This window comes from Magnolia sinica, chromosome 4 (assembly GCF_029962835.1).
Source record: "Magnolia sinica isolate HGM2019 chromosome 4, MsV1, whole genome shotgun sequence".
Lineage (NCBI taxonomy): Eukaryota > Viridiplantae > Streptophyta > Magnoliopsida > Magnoliales > Magnoliaceae > Magnolia > Magnolia sinica.
The window spans coordinates 20,511,678-20,531,164 of NC_080576.1; the positions used below are offsets into that span (position 1 = coordinate 20,511,678).

General features: G+C 37.1%; 2 protein-coding genes across 2 annotated transcripts in view; one reads left to right on the plus strand and one right to left on the minus strand.

Moving 5' to 3' along the window:
• The window catches only part of LOC131242709 (protein STICHEL), a 36,891-nt gene extending 30,925 nt beyond the window's left edge, over window positions 1-5,966 (plus strand). Inside the window, exons 4-7 of the mRNA XM_058241532.1 lie at window positions 2,639-3,142; window positions 4,107-4,926; window positions 5,448-5,517; window positions 5,619-5,966. Coding sequence (XP_058097515.1) covers window positions 2,639-3,142; window positions 4,107-4,926; window positions 5,448-5,517; window positions 5,619-5,720 — 1,496 coding nt within the window. The 3' untranslated portion in view covers window positions 5,721-5,966. The remainder of the gene's footprint in view (window positions 1-2,638; window positions 3,143-4,106; window positions 4,927-5,447; window positions 5,518-5,618) is intronic.
• Window positions 5,967-7,262: 1,296 nt separating this feature from the next.
• Window positions 7,263-19,185, minus strand: LOC131242710 (2-C-methyl-D-erythritol 4-phosphate cytidylyltransferase, chloroplastic). Its single transcript, XM_058241533.1, has 12 exons — window positions 18,848-19,185; window positions 18,685-18,770; window positions 18,510-18,581; window positions 14,983-15,038; window positions 14,815-14,894; window positions 12,334-12,416; window positions 11,432-11,509; window positions 10,710-10,778; window positions 10,168-10,236; window positions 10,013-10,059; window positions 8,208-8,298; window positions 7,263-7,622 (listed from the first exon to the last, which is right to left on the minus strand). Exons 1-12 carry the CDS (start codon window positions 18,996-18,998, stop codon window positions 7,539-7,541), a joined length of 966 nt encoding a protein of 321 aa, XP_058097516.1. The 5' UTR covers window positions 18,999-19,185; the 3' UTR covers window positions 7,263-7,538.
• Window positions 19,186-19,487: the final 302 nt, after the last annotated feature.

The window sequence follows — 19,487 nt, forward strand, 5'->3', positions numbered from 1 at the left end:
CAGTAATGGTAGAGTGAATACGACAACTCAAAAAAAATAAAAATAACGTACAAAAACTGTCGTAGAAAACGAGAGAGAGAGAGAGAGAGAGAGAGAGAGAGAGAGAGAGAGAGAGAGAGAGAGATGGTGCAAGGAAACCGTTGATTGGGCTATTTTTTGGATTGAATTTGAGTCAATTATGGGTTGTGTTCAGATCAATCCGGCGAACCAGATGGGTAATCCAATTCCAGATGTGAACTTTTTATATACATATTTTTAAAATCTTTTTATTTTCCCTTTGAATTTTTTAAGAAATTCATATTTATTTGCTAAATATATTTTATTGATGAGCATATGAAAATATAATGATCATATCAATCTATTTGGAATAAATGAAAATTTTGGATTATATATTTTAATATATAAGTTTGCGAAGCAATGAATTTATTTAAATTAGTAATTTTGAATTAATGACAAGATGCTCTTAATTAATGATTATGTTAATTATTAAATTTAATTGTGTAATTAATCTAAATTATTAAAAAAAATTCAAGTTAAAAAGTAATCCAAAGTTTAAATTCCAATAATTTATAATACTTAGAATTAATTATAATTATAAAAAAGAATAAAATTCGAATGTGTAAAAATAATAATATCCAAAGTCCAAATTAATAACTTCCTTTAACTTATTAAATTTAGATATAAAAACTAGATAAAATTCTGAATTTAGAATATTTGATTTAAAATAATTAGATTAAATTTTTTATTTAATTTAAGATAGTTTAACTGAAATTATTAAATAATAATTTAATTACATTGTTAATTTTATGAATTTATGGAATTTTTCTGTAAAGATTAAAATCTAAATTTTAATTCTAAAATTTTAAAGAATTAATTAATTTAAAATTTAAATGAACATAAGTTTAAGAAAAATTTTAAAATTTTGAAATTGAAACAAAATTGATTAGATTTCCATAATTCAGAATTTTAGTGATTAATATATATATTCAATACTTTATTGGATTGAAATTTTTAATAAAGTATAATATTAAATTTAAAATGTAGAAATCTTCTTCTTGTAGTTCAAATTTTTTTGTTTAAATTAAAATTTAAATAAATTTAATAATTAAACCTAGATAAATATTTTCAATGAATTAGTTATTTCGATATATATATATATATATATATATATATATATATATATATATATATATATATATATATATATATATATATAAACTGAGACTCAATTATAATTTTCAGTAATTCAGGGGGCTTTGTCATAAATTTTCATATTGTTACCGAATACAGCATGTACCTTAAAAAAGTTCAAATTTACAATCTGTTATAGTAAAACTATTTTTCAGACAATTTTAGGGGTTGAATTTTAACAGCATTGATTTTTTACAAAATTTGTATAGAACTTGCATCATTGTAGGGAAATTTGATATATTAAATCATTTCATTACTGATTTTGGATTCATTTATGACATACGTGTATCTTTATTTATTATGAAATTGTGGAAAAAGAAAATAAAGAAAAAGAGAATGGTAAAAGCAAGTATGGCGATCGTGTCCCTTTGTTGAAAGACCCTAAAGCTAGCAAGTAGGGCAATTGTGTCCCTTGGGTGAAAGACTCTAGTACCCCTTGGATCCTTCGGAGTCTTCTTTGTGTACAGCGTACGACTACAATTGTGTGCGCGGACATACGTCAGAAGTACAACCGGAACAGTACTTTGAGTAGTTAACGTATAAATGGGTCTCTCACCATGAGGTACCAGTGCATGGGCGTTAATGCAACGTGGTCATCTACTTGGGTACGGTGTTGTAAGAAATGATGATTATTTAATTTCATTATTTATGGAATTCATGGAAAGTATGATATTATTTGGAGTTATCTTTATGATTCCAACATTGCATACATGGTATTCTTAAGATTTGCATTTGATTCATATTTTGATATGAACTTTAAGCAAAGTATTTTCATTGTTTATATATATGATTTAATTCTAGAAATTTCAGATTTGGGTTAGATAAGATCCCACGAGCTGTATGCTCACACCCACAATAACAATGTTTCAGGGTTTGGAGTTTAATTGGGGCGAAGCAGAGCGAAGATCTAACCATCTGCTTAGTTGTAGTTATCTCTATTTGTATTTGAAAAAAAAAATGTATAGCAGAAATTCAGAAGTGAGTCTAGACTGATAGTGTTATATATTGTATTGGATGAATATTTGTGTATTGTAATGATACCACCAAATAAGTTACTTTTTCTACTTACAGCAGTAGAAAAGTAACTTATTTGAGATAAGTAAGTCTGGTTTAAGATCAATTATAAGTAACTTTATTTAATCACTTCAGCTTAATAAATAGAAACCAAGATAAGCTACTTGATGCATAAGTAGCTTAAGTAACTTACGATCCAAACACCCCCAAGAGTTGCTTATTGTGTATTGTTTCAGCTACTAATTATCATCAACATATAGACAGTAACTTCAGCTAAAATTCTCGTGCTTATACTATTATCAGTTGCACTTATAACGATATATCCTGGCCTTTTCTGGATCTCTTTTCTAGTACTCGTGATGCGTATTGATTTTCGTAGTACATGGTGGGGTACTTACATCATTTACATTCATTTTCTGGGAATTTTTTCCAGTGACCGAATCAGAGGTGGAGAGACTGAAACAAGCTCTAAAGATTCTTTCTGAAGCTGAGAAGCAGCTAAGGGTTTCTAGTGAGCGGTCGACATGGTTTACTGCAGCTCTTCTACAGCTTGGTTCTGGGCATTCTCCAGTTCCGTCACATTCAAGCCATAAGAAAATGAAAGAAAATTTATCAGACACTGCAAATGAAGCATCTGCCCATGGGAAGCGGCCAGATGGTTTACACATGGTGTGGAAATCTAGTTCAGACTCGATGCTCAGAACAGATGTAGATGTTAGTTGTCTTGGTGATTCGTTGTCTAGCATGCCGATGACAGAGGGCAGTGCATTTTCTGCCGCACGTAAAGATATCACAGCTGGCAAGAGGGTGTCTGGATATTTGAGTACAGACAAGCTGGATGAGATCTGGAGAAGGTGTATCGAAAGGTGCCACTCAAAGACATTGAAGCAGTTGTTGCGTGCTCATGGGAAGCTGGTATCGATTTCAGATGGTGAAGGTATGCCTTACCTCAGCTTGCATGGTCACTGATAACTTGAATTATTTATCGAAGACTTGCAAGGAACATGCCTTTTGCTTCCCTCATTATAAATTATAATACCAGTATATCACTAAATGGTTGATTGGGATGTTTGGTACTGCTCAAACGCAATACCGCTTGAATGCATTTTTCTGTGAGAAATGTTAAATAAGGCAACTAGCATGACAAGAGACTGAAGAGCTGATTACGAAACTTGCCAGCATGGAAACCATATGCTAGATCTGGGCCATTCATCAACTGGTGCCCACTGAGCATGCCCTGGTCCAAAAATCAGGCTCTCATTATGTGGGTTGCGCATGCACGTTCAATGTGAACTGTTGGTCATTCAGTTTCTAACTGTCCATTTTTCTTGTACAAGTGTTGCCTGATAGGTGGGTCCGACTGATTTTTGGGAAGTGCGTGTTTATGGTGGACTACACCTGATGATTGGCCCAGATCAGCATGTGTGCGACACTGGATGTCGTATGTGCAATGACTCATCTTTTTTTTCTTTTTCTTTTTTAAAAATCTTTCCTCTAGCAAATTGCCTCAATCATTTTCTTTCTTCTTTATATAAGACATGATGGGGCTGTTGTGTTGGGGTGGAATCACCATGAAGAAAAATGTATTTTTTCTGTCTGCATTTTTTTGCTTTGAGAATTGACTATGTTTTTTTTTTTTTAAATTTCTGTTAAATATGATTTTTGAAAGCTAAGACAAAGATTTGTATATATTTCATTTTCAAGTTTGAATTGGCCAAGTTTATGGAAAACTAATGAACTTTACAAAAGAATGGCTGGACCCATGAATTCAACCCATGAATTCAGCTCTCTCTCTCTCTCTCTCTCTCTCTCTCTCTCTCTCTCCATATTTCTCTATATCATACATAGACACACATATAATGGTATATGTTCAAATGAGATTGGTATTCTACTGCATGCAGGTGTCATGACTGCATATATAGCATTTGGGAATAAAGATATTAAATCCAGAGCTGAGAGATTTTTGAGCAGTATCACAAATTCAATTGAGACAGTTCTGAGGTGCAATGTGGAAGTCAGAATGGGACTTATTGCAGATGGGGAAAATTCTATAAACAGGATAAAAGCAGTCAAGTCATCAGATTCTATGGCAGTGGCACAGAAGCAGATGGAAATGATTGGGATGATGGGCAGGCACCGAAATGCAGATAACAGCAGATTAAGTACTTCATCATATCAGGGCCCATGTAAAGAACAAGTCAATCTGACCAGAAATAGCTTTAACGGTTATGAGTGTATGCTGCGAAGAACCCCAGATTCGTGTGATGGCTCTCTAGTGCGAGATGAAACCTTCCCAATGTCGAGCTTACCAATCTTCTCAAGAGAAGGAAATATTGGAGTCAGCAGCACAAAAGGGAGAAGGCAAGAAAATCCTATGCAAAGGATGCATGCATCGACACAGGAGCTAAGGTTAGAGAGTGCATGGTTACACACAGCAGAAAAAGGGACTCCCGGATCGGTGCGCCGGTTGAAACCAGAGCGGAATCAAGTACTGCCCCAAGATGGCATCTTCCATGAGTATGAAATGGCTTCTGTGATGGAGCTTGATGTATCCTCCAAGCATTGGGAGGATGAAGTGGATCATGAAATTAAATCCTTGGAAGTCTATGACAACCGATGTGACCAAAAGGACCCAAGCGGCAGAAGGGTCGGTCATTATCCCATGTCTCCAAGCTTGTTGCATAGTAACAGCTTGAAGACGAATTTTGACAAAGAGAATCTGTGAGTTGCTTATCTTTATAGGAAATGTTAAAGCAGATGATAGATTGGAGACACAATTGTGAACATGTGTCAACCTTGTGCATATGTGCAATGATCCAGGCCATTTGTCAGATGGCACCCTCTAGGGACTCCCTGGTAAAAAATCATTGTGGTCCGCTCATCATTTGGGCTTGTCTGAAAAAAAAATGAATGGCCAGAAAATGTGACCAATGCTCTATATTCAATATACATTCACACTGCATAGCCTGCCCAATGAGTGGACCAACCCAATTTTTGAGTCAGGGTATGGTGAGCTGTGTCCTGCATGATGAATGGCTTGGATCTCAAGATGTGCGACATTTCTTCTTCAATCTCACCTAACATGAACTAGTCACATTTTTGTACTTTGATTGATTACAACGCATGATTGCCTCTCTTTTTTATCTTCATGGGTCTTTGTAAATCTCATACTGAAATCGGTTTTTCATTTGCTTTCTGTTTTGTGCATTGTACTCTCGCTTATTCATTATGTTTCTCTGTAGGGGATATGAATCAGGACCTGGTTGTAATGGACTTCTTTGTTGGAAAACCACCAAACCTTCGAAAGTTAATGTAGGCAATTGGAGTGTATACTTTCATTCTTGCAATTTCATTTTATTTTGATTTTTCAGAAATTGAACAGACATAATAACTTTGTTGATGTATATAAACAGGTTAAGCAAGTGACCCACACTCGATCACATAAGCCCAGGTGCTATTTATGGTTTGGGCAATGTGGGAAATCGAAGACACCAAAGAACAGAATTGAAGGATAAAACATGCAGTAGAATTCAGAGATTTGGAGCCTCAATTTGACAATCATTGTTCATATACATTTTTTCTGTATATGTTTTCTTTTCTTTCTTTTTCTTTTTTATTTAAATTGAGCAATTCATCAAGAGAGAACTTTGATGGGTCTCTCATCTGCTGCTTTTGCTAAATTTGGCCAATTTTTGTGGGATTGAAATAAAGGAGATGGAAAATCTAATTCAAAAGAATAGTTTTAAGTGCTTTACATTTGCTAGTTCAAGGCTTTAATTTTGCAGAGCTAGATTTGTTTGTTTGTTTGTTTGTTTGTTTTTTTTTTTTGGTTACATTTGAACAGAATCAGTGATTGTTGCCTTGGGCCTTTCTGATAGATGCCTATCATGAGTTCAGCTCATTTTAATTAATCGTAGTAATGTATCAGAGATTGTGGTTGTTGGGTTATGAATATTTTTAATCCCTGACAATAAAATATGATCTCTAATACATAAATTACGATTAACTCGAGTGAGATGATGAGAACTCATTTTTAGGCGTCTACTAAACAGGCCCTTGGATTGTTTAAAATTATTAGTTTAGAGGACTGCTGATTAAATTCAGTATCAATGAGATTCTTGCAACCCACTTTTTCCAGTATAGTTGCCCATTTTGTCTTCATAATTTGCTGCTAATTTACCTGACTTTAACCTCTAAAACATTTTATAGGCATCTTGGGCTTGAAAATATATTCAAGGGTAAAAGGCAATAAAATAAAATAAATAATATTAATAAATAAATAAGGAATGGAAAAATGAGCTGGAGTGTACAGCTGGTTGTACGTTCTCTCTTTGGGAAGACTTGCAGTGGAAGGGAGTAATCATAATGATGATCATCTGACAGCAGGTACTCTTGCCTAGTAGCTTAGAGTATTGGAAACTGATCTCTGAAATCCTACCTCCATGCACCTGGGTATTTCATCTCCTTGCCGAAGTTGCCGAAGCCAATCTTATTGAGACTTGGCTCCTATAATTGCTCCCTCCAGAATCTTGACCACTGTTGTATTTTGCAGTACCTTGTAATTGGGCTTTAGGTTGGTTTTGATGTGCAATTGCTTGTTTCTGTAATTTTATAGTTCAACTGTATCTTCGTATTTTGATGTAGCTTGTAATTGGGTTTTTGGCTCTTCTTGGATGGTAATAAATTTCTTGTTTGCCTTCCTAAAATAATAAAATGGGATGTGGAGGCACTGGGGTTCATTTTAGCAGGCTGTTATTGTTAATTACTGGGAAATGAATATGATTAGCAAGTTGTTTAGTTGGGGTCAGAGTCCAACATCTGAATTTAGAACTTTTAACGGAAAATTAAGACATGCCCAAGCAAACTTCAGATTGATGACTTCAAAGGCAATCTAAGATTAATGAAATGAGGAGAGCTAGATTTTGATCTTAGGTCTCTGATGATGCTTTTTCGTCCATGATGTGATTTTCATTTGGGGTTGCTCTGATCTGTTACCTTGTTAGTTCTGATACATTAACTAACTATCATAAAAGAAAATAAATTCTACAGTTTCCAAGTATAGTTAAATTGATTAAATTGGACAGGAATTAAACTGTTGATGGAGATAAGCTACAACACTGTTCAGTGTTTTCCCGGTCACCTAGCCAGCGGAAAAAAAGAAATTTAACTTTTCTTTCTCAAATATGGCAATGGCCATCTCGGGCATCTTTCATCCAATCCAACATTTCTACACCATATATAGGAACGGCCATCTCGGAGAGCTTTAATGCTATCCGACTTATAGAGGTCTCCCTTTGCTTTTCCTTACCAAACTAACAATGAATTTACAAGAATTACTGTGCGCAGACCGCTATTCTGCAGTTTGCATCAATGTTCAGTATCCTCTCTGCAAGTATCAAATCATCGGGGGTTGTAACCTGCAAGAAACACAAGGAGAATTACCAGCACATTACTGATTCCTTGAAAGGGGTAGGGAGCGTGAGAGAAACATAGATAATCTGGCAGAGTATGACCATCAATACACATGCACAGTCACTGTACATGTGGCATACATGTTTCGCAAATCATTAAACCCACCGCTGATGGTTCGTAACCCAAGGATAATACTGTAAGGATGATCCCACCTGTCTGATTACTAACTCCAAATAATGGACACTTGAAATGGAAAAAGTAGATGGTCCAAATTCAACAAACACATGCATGTATGCCATGTGTAGAGTGGGCCCCTGATTTTGCCAGCTTAGAATAAGTATGCCATGTATGCAGGGCCATGTGCCTGTGTATGGATAGTCAGCCTCTGCCAGCACATCATCAAACTCCTCAGAAAACAAATATTCACCTTCACAACCTGCAGACAATGTCTGAGTAGAACAATTCAGGCAATTTCTAGTAAATTGCAAATGCTAATGCAAGACACGGTTTGAAAATACAGTTTTACACCATTAGGCTATGGTGCTTGGCTTATATCATAATACCCCACAGAAAGCAGCGATTTTTAGTACCTTGATGTTTGTGTAAGATCCTTCGGTGATGAAAACAGGATGCTTGAGGTGCTCCACAATGGATACATCGTCGGTGACTTCAAGTCCTAGACTGTAGACAAGATCAGCTGCTGGTGAGTGTTCAAGTTTTACTAAAACTGAAACAAGAAATGTAGAAGATCCAAAACTGAAAACTACGCCCTTTTCATGCTAAAGATTTTCTTTCTATGGCACAAACCTAAACTTGGGGACTTTTTTTTTTTTTTCGAAGAGTACCTGAACTTGGACATTGTGATTAAGAATTTGAGATTTGATTCAATGGGAATTTTGAAGTTCTCAGTGATGGATTTGAATGCATCAAATACAAAGAGGCAAAGTAGAAACCTGTCTAAACAGGTATGTGTGCGAGAGCCCCATGGACTCAGGGGTGCAAGGATGAAAGTCACACATTTTTTTGCTACTCCACATGTTCAAGAAAAAGATTTGGATCTGCCGGGATGAGGAGATTCCTCATATTGCTCATTTACACATTGATGACAAGTCCAACGTTTGGAAACTCTGTGCATTTCTTAGATAGTATGGACTGAGCTCCCAAGGTGGCAAATGATCCGTTATCCCGCAGATTTGGACTGTCCCTTTTCTGAGTTCATGTTATGCTTCACTTGGAATTAACTAGTAGAAGGCACAAGAAGCATTAGTTGCATAAATATAATGGGTGGTTGTATAGGTGTTTTATTTTCTTCAACAGGAGGAATAAGAACAGCTTCTTTTTATCCCAAGCTCCCAACTAAATGGATTCAGCTACATGAATCCCATTCCGCCATTTCACTCTATCAAAGGGAGAGCTTGAAATGTTAGATTGAAAGGATTCATGAGAAAAGGATGTGGCCAAAGTTTGAAACCAGCTGCCAAACTGACCCAAACCCTCCTTTATCAAGGCTTGGGACCGGCAATGGGAGAGCAAAATTCCCAGTTGCAGAACAGCCTTTCTTTATATTAAACACAAATGAAGCTCAGGTTAACAGAAAAAGATTGCTTGCTTGAATAAAGCACAAAAAAATACCATTCTCGGATGTGTCAATTGGAATGAAATTAACCTTTTTTTAAGACAATAAAATTAACCAATAATTAGCTATGAACAATCAATGAAGTGTACTATACACTGTTATCAGCATGAATATAGGCTTGTTTCAGTGTGTCACACAGCAATCATATGAAACCCAGCAGCTTGACATTTCCATACAGATACGATGGTATTGAAGTGTACCTTATTACATAAAATTAGTGATAATAGAGAGAATATCACCATCATCTAAGCCATATCCCAACTGATTGGAACTTAATATTTAGCGATAAATTTAGATAAATATAAATATATTGAGAAATGCTTTTCGTTCATCTCAAAGAACATGTCTTTGCTCCATTGTCACTTTCATGTGGGGCAGTGCAGTCAGCGAAGCTGGACTTTCTATCTGGTAAGTGTCCCTGTGGTACAAAAACCACACTAACTGGGTGATTCTATCCTTGGATTCTAGACGTCTCCTTATTGAGTGTGGACCTTTAACCCTGTCTATTTTTGCCTACTGTCTGGAGGTTTCCAATTACTTTACTACGTAATTTTAAGGTGGAACAAGTGCAACTACAACTTCAGTAATACTTGAGCATTGCTCATTAACATAAACACCAAGGATTGTTCTAGCCCGATTTACCCGACAAGTGACAACTGATAAGCTTCAAGATCTAAGAGTCACCCAACGTTTCCTAGTATAAAAATTAAATAAGCGTCGCCCAATGTGATTGATGGTAGGATAGGGAGCATTGCATACCTGTAGACAAGCTCAAAACCATTTCTAAGCAACTCAGGCTTGATAACCTGCATGCACATTATGGATATATTGCAGCTTAATAAATCTCTGATGAAATATATCCAACATAAAGACACCCCTCAAATCAAATGAAAAGATATTTTTGCATCAGTAACCTGAGGAGTTTGCATTTCCCAAAGCGATTTCCGGTTTAGTGTTTTTACTACATAAGATTCAGTATTTGCCTGCATAACATCAAACACTATGAGAAAGGGTTGTATGCTTCATAGGACAAAATCCAGAGATAATGTAAATTGAGTCTTCACTAATTTTTAAGAGAAAAAGTATATTCAACATTCACAAGAAAATCTACACGATGGCTAAGAACTACATCAAATATTTAATTATAGCAACTGAAGCTTACATTAAGTTGGATAATCTTGATATTTCTTCTTTTATATTAGTGTCTTGATAATAAATTTCTAAACAAGCAAATCCTTCAAAAAAAAAAAAAAACTGTTGGGCTAGAAAATAAGCAAGGCAACAGAAAAGGGGCTCGCACACCTAACTCATTACCAAGCAGGCACGTAAGGTAGATAACCCATTCTTTGATTATAATGTTGAGCATTTAGGCATTCAGATAGATTGGTCAGAATATACAGAACACAAAAAATCTGAGTCCATCAAGGGTCTGTATGTGAAAGAGTGTAATATACACCTCTTTGATTGTCGCTTTAACAGGAACACCAAGCACAGCTGCCCCATTCAGCCAAGCATCTTTAAGAACCTAGCAATGGACAAGCATGATTAAGACTTTTTTCAACTGGTAAGGATGTCTAAAATATATTGAAGATAACCTACAAAACAAATGAAGTATAAGACAACCGGAAATATGGAGAATCTAATGAACATAATACCAAAGGTAAAATTATTAGCATTCTACACAAAATCCAACACACTGAACTGCTAACTGAAAGATTTATTAAAAATCCTAATGAATGATCAACACTGTATGGAAGATCATTGTGCACTTATTACAAAACTGAAGATTCTGGGATTTATTATTATTATTATTATTATTATTATTTTTAATGGTAATGCAAAAAAGTTTAAAAGCTAAAACCAAAAGCTACAAAGCATTAAAACAGAGGGAAGGATAATGAAAAATCTTCCAAAACCACCAAGCCCAATGCAAAAATCAGAAGTAAAGGCCCTGCCTACATCATTAACTCCCATACACTCGATAGATCATCCCTCTTGCAAATATTAAGACCTATTGCCCAAGACACAACGTCGCCATTAGCCTTACAAAGACCGTCTCACTGGAATAGGACTTGATTATTGAAAATTTGGTTGCTGGTTCCACAGGGACCATGAACCAGCCAAAATAGAAAGATACTGAGAAAGTATAAATAAGTGTTATATGGCTGCAGATCGAACCTTTTCGACATGTCCAGGCAACACCAGAGGCCTTGCTGAATCATGAATGCAAACGAGTTCTGAGCTTCCATCTATTTCCTGTCAATTTATAGAAGGTAGTTTCAATAACATTAATATCAAAAAACAAGGACAGCTGCATGTTGAATGTATTCATGTAAATTTTTATTTTTTATTTTTTGAAAGGTAACAGAAACTACATTAAAAAAGGAGGAACATTACAGAAAGAAGAAGGGGAAAGCTAATCCGCAGAGAAGGCGGATCAACTAAAACCCAAAAAAGACAAATGACAACCATTGAGCTTTACAATGGAAGAAAATGTATTCATGTATTCATGTAATTACCTATAACAGCATCTAAAGACCATGCACGAGGGTCAAGAAGTCACACATCAGATGTTATGCAACTATCTTAAGCATAGAAAACAATTCCAAAATCTTTTGATTCAGTCAGTAAATAGTGAAATTTGGTTTGCGGCATAAAAAAAATAAAAATCTAGCACACATCCAACCTATGGCAAAATACTCAAAATCATTTATGTCCAGATAAACAACTGGTCACAGGGAGGGGTTTGTGAGTATGATGGCCGAAAGTTCCAACTCAAAATGAATAATAATATAGTGTGGTATAATTTTATTATATCAACCTGCAATACATCATAAAATAATTTAATCAGAAAGTATCACTATATGGGCCTTTCAGTAACGTGGAAAATTTATGATTTTCTTCTTCTTCTAAACCTAAGGGGCAAAAGAGAGCTACAGGGCCTATTTCAAGCCCTTAAAACAGCTCACAGATAAAATATGGAGGGCTTGGAGAGCAAGAATAATACAGGTAAGTCAACATCACGCAATTGAAAGAACTCAGTGAAAAGACAGTTCAAATAAAGATTTTCCATAACGCACCTGAAAACCATTGAAAACAGAGTCTTGCCTTTCCTTCCCAGGCAGGGCAAATTTGAGATTTACATGGATCTTCTCACTAGCATCTGGGAACATAAAATATGTGTTGGTGACAATGAAAGATATATTTACACTAGGATATGAAGATTCATTAATAAAAGATAACAATTGCAAAATGAGTGTGAATAACTAAGGGCCTGTTTGGATTCATGGAAAGTATGAGAATGGAAATAATATTTCTTGGGAAACTTAATTTCCAAGAAATTATGGAAAAGGAAATATTATTCCCCTGCTTGTTTTTTTTAACACATTTCCCCAAAAAAATTAGGCCTTTCAAAATGCGTTGTTTGGCAAAACAAAATTTTAATGAGCAAAATTTCTTCAGCACGCGGCCCTTGAAGCTAGATGACAACACGTGCACATTGGCACAGAAGCGCATATGACACATACCGAGAAGTGAAGATAAATGATGGCATATGTGGAATGCTTTGCACTTATGGGTGTAAGAAAACATGGATAGTTGACTATTCACACATCCATGGATGTGTGAGGAGTCCATGTTTCACAATTAATCTAAAATAGTGTCCACTCCATAGTGCCTCACAGGGTGTGATCCAAGCTGTTCATCAAGTGGATACTGGCGTGTATGTCCCTTGGCTCAAAACTTAGGCACGGCCACTAATTAGTTGGACCAAAGTCCATAAAACAAGTAGAAGAAAAAAGGCTTTGTTTTTCCATGCTGTCCATTTATCTTTTTAGATCATCGGCTACATGATAAGCAAACATGCCTGTTTTTCATAAGGGCATCTTTCACACTGAATCCACACAATGGATGGCTTTGATCTTGCATTCACGTACCAAGGAATATAAGGTGCAAAGGATTTGCTTTATACACGTGTGTGGGCTATGTCCGATTGATGCAATTTGCAGCATATGAATGTACAGAATTGAGCAATGGGCCATGGTGTACACCACAAGAAACAGTGTGAATTGAACGCCTACCGTTGAAAAATCATTAAAGGCCATAAGTTTTGGATCCATGTCGTTTTTGTATTTTACCTTCATTCATCTCCGTGTGATCTTATGAACGGCTTGGATGACAAATAAACATCACTATGGGCCCTAGGAAGGTTTCAACGGTAGGAATCATTATCCCCACTGCTTTCTATAGTGTGTTCCACTCAAGCTTTGGATCTGCCTCATTTTTGGGTCATGACCTAAAATGATCTCGCCAAATGGATGAACCATGTGAATATAACACATACATCATGGTGGGGTCCACGAAACTTGGTGGCGTCCACACACCACTGAGGTTGCCACCCGCACACCACACAAATCTGCTCCTGTAAAAAACCCTTCGAGAGGCCACTTTCGAAATGGAAGATTGGAACCCTTAAAATCCTAAATTTCTGAAAGAAAATCTCTCCAAATCCCTAATCTTTAGTAGATTCCTCACTGAAATCATTTTTTGTTTTGAAAATTTTGATGTATTCAAAGAAAAAAAAAAGTGGAAAGTAAGATTGGATGGCACTTACGGCCCACCAATCGATTGATTGGCCCACTGCAATTTCCGATCACCGATCCTCTTCTATGATTGGCCCGCTGCCATTTCCTATTAGCAATCCTCTTCTACAGGTATGGAAATCCACAAGTTTCCCCGTTTTTCCTTTTTTTTTTTTTTGTGGATATTTTGTGTATTTGCACAGCGCCCCGATGTTATCGGCCCTTTTATCGTTGAAAAGGAGTTGTTGGCTACAGTTATCCCGTCACAGGGTAGGTAGATATAGCGACTTCTCACTGATAACTGAACTTTTTGCAAAAAAATGATAAAATCGGCAATATTAGGAAGAGAAACGAAAAAAGGGAGTTTCAGTGTTGCAACTCCACTGATACCGAAATTATCGGCAATAATTTGATAATATCGCTGATAATTTAAACACTCGGTATAACTAGCGACGAGTTGGAAAAATGTGGAAAAGGAAATACAGTTTCCGAGGGAGGAGGGTTGGTAAAATATTTTGGAGATTTTGTCAGAAAATTTGCTACATTGGAAATACAATTTCCCACCATCTCCTGTCGTTTTGACATCCAAACAGCTTGAAAAGAGGGTTTACTGAGATACCCTCTTTCCTTTCCTACAATTTCTCTCAATCCAAACAGCTCCTAAGTTTTTAAATAGGACAAACAAGGAAAATATAAACAACTTTTTACCCAGTAGCTTCATCTGACAAGCGTGTCTACATGCTTGTTGGACAACACAAAATATTTCTTTATCCACCTTTTTTTTAAATATATAAAAAGGAATACAATTGTCAGAAGCTGCCTGCTAGTTTCATCTTCAGTTTACAACACAAAAAATGAAAGGCTAATGGGTAGTGAAACAATGAAACCAGCATAAAGGACTTGTGTATAATGACAAGCTTAAGTGGCAAAAGAGAATAGCTATTAATGATCTTATGACATGGAGAGCAAAGATTTGCAAACCTTTAAATATTTCCCTGTATGATGGATCGCATACTACAATGATTTCTTTCACTTGAACCATGCGACAGAAAGTGTAGAAACTGCAAAGAAGTAGTGCATATTCATGCAAATGAAAAACAGATATACGCTCATAAAGTTGACTGGACCCATATTATAACAACTATTTACCTATATAAAGCAATTGGCTGGCCTAGAAGTGGAAGATACTGCTTTGGCATACTTCCCTATTGCATAAATAGACAAACATCATCAACTAGCAGGCACAAAATGAAGCACGATTAGAATATACATGTCAATACATATGCATAACCATCACAACCAACAGGAAAACATCGTTAATAACCCCCACCCCCCCAGGTCACTCAAGCCAGGGTCACCAAACCTCTTTTATTTAGTTAAGCAGTTTTGATAGAAACCAAAAAGGACCGAGTAGATAAGTTCATGAAAATGAGCATCTAGGATGGCACTGATTTGGCTAACTGAATAATGGTTGGGGTAGATCAGCAGCTTAGTTACCAGAAGTCACAAGAAGCGGGAGCAAATGGAGTAGGAGAGGCTTTAAAATATAGAAAATAAGTTGTCCTGAATTGTCTACAATTTGCAAGTTCTGGAAATGGAAGTAGCACACTGAAAGAAAGATTCATGCTATTAGATCAGCCTGATACATCCAACAACCTTCCTCTGCTGTATCTCAAGCCCTCAAGTGAAGCTGGTGATACTAGTATGTAAATCTAGATAAACCAACTTAAGAAACAAATAAGCATATTGGGTCTCCAATAAACTAATTACAAGACTGGCTCGCAGCAGGAGCGAAACTGCAAGTGTCAACATAAAGTACAAAATATTCTGTTTCAGGGCCTGAAGCAATGAATCACAAAATTCAGAAGCCAATGGCACACTGACTAGAAGATTTGTGCCACTTTATTGAAGAACAAAATCAGCAGCAGAAAAATGTAACATATGTGGCACATCAACATCCCCCGGTTCCTTGAAGGATCAAACCCATCTTACTTATCTAGCTGGTTTCAAAGATAGATAAATAAATAATAAAAAGTTACCTTTGTTAAGTAGGGCTACATACTTACAAGTTGGAGAAAATAGTTACATTGTCAGAAAGATCAGCATATCCATAATCTTCTTCCCTTTTTTTTTTTGAAAGGTCACTTAAATTTCATTAAAAGAGAAAGAAACCAAACAGAAGGAACACAGTCCGCTGAGGAGGCGGACATTACAGCACTCCTAGAAAGAGAAAATCAGACTCCTTTACACGAACATCGTTAACCGCCCATTATAACAGCATACGCTTAGCATTTGAGACTATAAACTCTATTGGATTTGAGATGTTATCAAAGCATCTGTTGTTTCTCTCTTTCCAAACAGTCCACCAGACAGCTAAAATAGACATTCTCCAAAGCCGATTCTTAAGCTTGCCCAGACTGACACCGTGCCAAGCAAAGAGAAGAAGATCGGCCGAGCCCGGGCTGCACCAATTTATTCCATAATCTTCTTCCCTTTTTTGGGATCAACAATGAAAACTTTATTCAAAATTGAAGTCATTGAAATGTCCAATATCCGTCAAGATAATGGATGAGACGGATTAATATAGAGATGAGGCCAATCTACTCTTCTTCTTCTTCTCTCTCTCTCTCTCTCTCTCTCTCTCTCTCTCTCTTCTTTTTCTTTTTCTTTTTTTGGATGAAGATGGTCACTTTATTTATCAGAAGAGAAAACAAATAGGCTGATAAGGGATGGTGAGGGAGGGAACATCCCAACACACCCCCAAATGCTCGAAGTTACACGTAACCTCCCAAATCACCCTTAAAATCATCCCTTCTACAACCCGCAAAATGAGCAAGCCCAGTGTCCAAGAAATGACCCTACTCCTTGACCCTTTGAAACATCACATCAATGGACTTGAGCCTCTGTTGGTAAAGGTTTGAATTACTACATCTCATAATGAACAGAACACAACCAAGTGGGAAAGACGCCAAGAAATATATTCCATTTACCCTTAGTCCCTTGATTCCATGCTTAGAACAACACCACCAATTGCCCCAGCATAACGCACTTCATATAAAAAGGGCGAGAACCTTTCTGCAAGACATTGCAGCAAATTCATGATAAAGAAGAGGAGATCAACTCTTTTTTTTTTTTGTGGGGTAACAATTTTTTTATATTAGAACTGGAGAACACTCCTATAAAAACTCCTATCCAGGTGGTCGGTTAGGGAGAAAGAAGTGGCGGCTTCTCCTTCTTGCCATTCTCTGGGCTGTGTGAGCAGAGATGAACAATCACATCCTTCAGGATTTGAACGTCTCAACCACAGGGTTTTTTAATAGAGTCATGATGTTTTTCAGGGATTGGGCTCCCTGAATCTATGTGTTCTCTAGGTCTTCTCAATCTTGGGACTGTTGTTGTTGTATTTTAGTTTTCTCCTTTTTTCTTCTCTTTCTGTTTTTTTGTTGGTTTTCTTTCTTTCATTTTTGTTTCTGCTGCTTTGTGCTTTTCTGGCTTGGCCTAATAAATTCTTCACCTTTCCAAAAAAAAAAAAAAATCTAACAAAAAGTATGATGAGGCATCATAAAAAAATAGAAGGAGAGGAGTCTCCCCAAGAAACCCTAAAAAAGTCCGCAAGCCTGTCAGCAAAGTCCTTGGTCTTTAGCCTACTCAATAGCCATCCAATTTGCTCTGATAAAGACCACATCCGACAAACATCACTTGCCCTGAGAAGTCCTGTTGCTGCATTCATGTCAAATCGCCCATAAGAAAGCAAGCAAGGGCATCCTCCAGGGAGAGGACTTCCATTTACACCGCTTCCTTCCCATGTGCCATGCTCTAAAGAACTAACCAATCGAGGGGTATGACCTAGTCCACTTTAAAGATACTAAAGAATTTCCACCAAATCAATTCCATGAGTGAGCAATGCATAAATAAATAAACCACATTTCCACATTCACATAATGCAGCCATTTGGGATAATCATTCTTCTATTCCTCAAGTGATCAATTTAAGCACCTTGCTTTTACCCACTAACCACGCAAACACAAGAACAAGGGACCTTGTACTTCAAACAAGATGGATAGGATCCAGAGCCCTTGGAATAGCCGGAGATGAATAACTGTGCAGAAGGATTTGATGGAAAGACTGACCGCTCTCTCAGGATTCCACACCCATCTATCCCGATCTGCGACTACCACTCTGAAGCCTTGGATAAGAGACCCAATAGACTAGCAAAATCATCAATTTCCTTGTCTGTAAGATTTCTAAGTGAGAAGACCACATCTCATTATCTTCCACCTGAGAGGCAAATTGGCAGACAAGGGCTCATTCCTGTACCACCATATCAAATAGCCTGGTAAAGACAATACTAAGGGGCCTAGTGGCCTACCCCAATACCATCTAACCAGCAAAAAAAAAGGATCCAGGTGCCATTCCCAGGAATGAAAGAGATCTCCCTTCTTAATATACTATCAACTCTCGATACAACTCTACACTAACCTACCTCTGTCATCGCAAACAAACTTACTTAATTTTCTCATTAGAGTGCCATACCTCTGTCATGGAAACAGCTTCCAGACATGACCTCACCATATTCGAGAACTATACTGCCATTTCAACCCGCCATGCCCTTGGGAGGGGCCCCTGAACATAAATGCAAAAACCCACCCTTCTGTCACATGTTCTAAGAAACTTACCCCCATCCGTTTTCCCTTCCCTCCTGCCAATAGAACGACCGAGACACTCCTCTCTTTCACTGTCTCCGAAGTCTGCAAAACATCAACGACAGAGAAAACATCAGTGTTTTTATTTTTATTTTTTTAAATTCAAATCTCCATTTTCTTTCTTTAACCTCGTTACTGGTCTCCTAACCTCGATTATTTCTCCGGTTGTCGCCACAGAGCAAACGATCCTTGCCAAAGCATATCTCGTATTTCTCGCAAACTCGACCTTACGACCTAAAATGGAAGAAAACACAAAAGGAGAATCATCAGAAGGCCATTGAATTTCTCAAAGCGGGATTTTGCTCTCTTACCTGGAAATTGATGGTGGAATTGGAGGCATGACGAAGGAGAAGGGCTTGAATTCGCAATGAACGGAAGAAATCGATGGGATTTAGCGGGAATATGGGGATGATTGATTGCAGGAGACGAAGAAGAGAAGGGAAAATGGAATCGGAGCGCCATTTAGTAGAAATCTCGAAAAGCCCTTGAAAATTCAAACCCTAGGAAAGAGGGGGAAATGGAAACGCTTAGGTTGGAATCCGCCAGCCGATTAGAAAGAACGGATAGGGAGATGCCATGGGAGGGAGGAATATTTATAGGACGATACTTGGGAGAGTCGATGCAAATCAAACAAAGGAGGCGTTGTTCGTATGCGTGTAAAGCTCTTCTTTAAGGTGCGATGTCCGTGTCCTTGCGAGGTTTCCAGCTCCTTGAAAGCTACTGCTGAAACTTGGATGTCCGTATCCATGGGAGTCATCCATCGTTTGGATACAGCTTCGATTTCGAGATAGAGGGGTCCCATGGACAGGGCTGTCCGAAAGGACTTGTGGCACTTGGTCGGATGGGCCACCGTACGGTTCATGTATTCAGTGCCTTTTCACTTTTCAGGGAAACCATTTCTCGATGTATGGATAGGCGGCTCCTGGTTTTCAACGGCTTAAAAGATGGTGT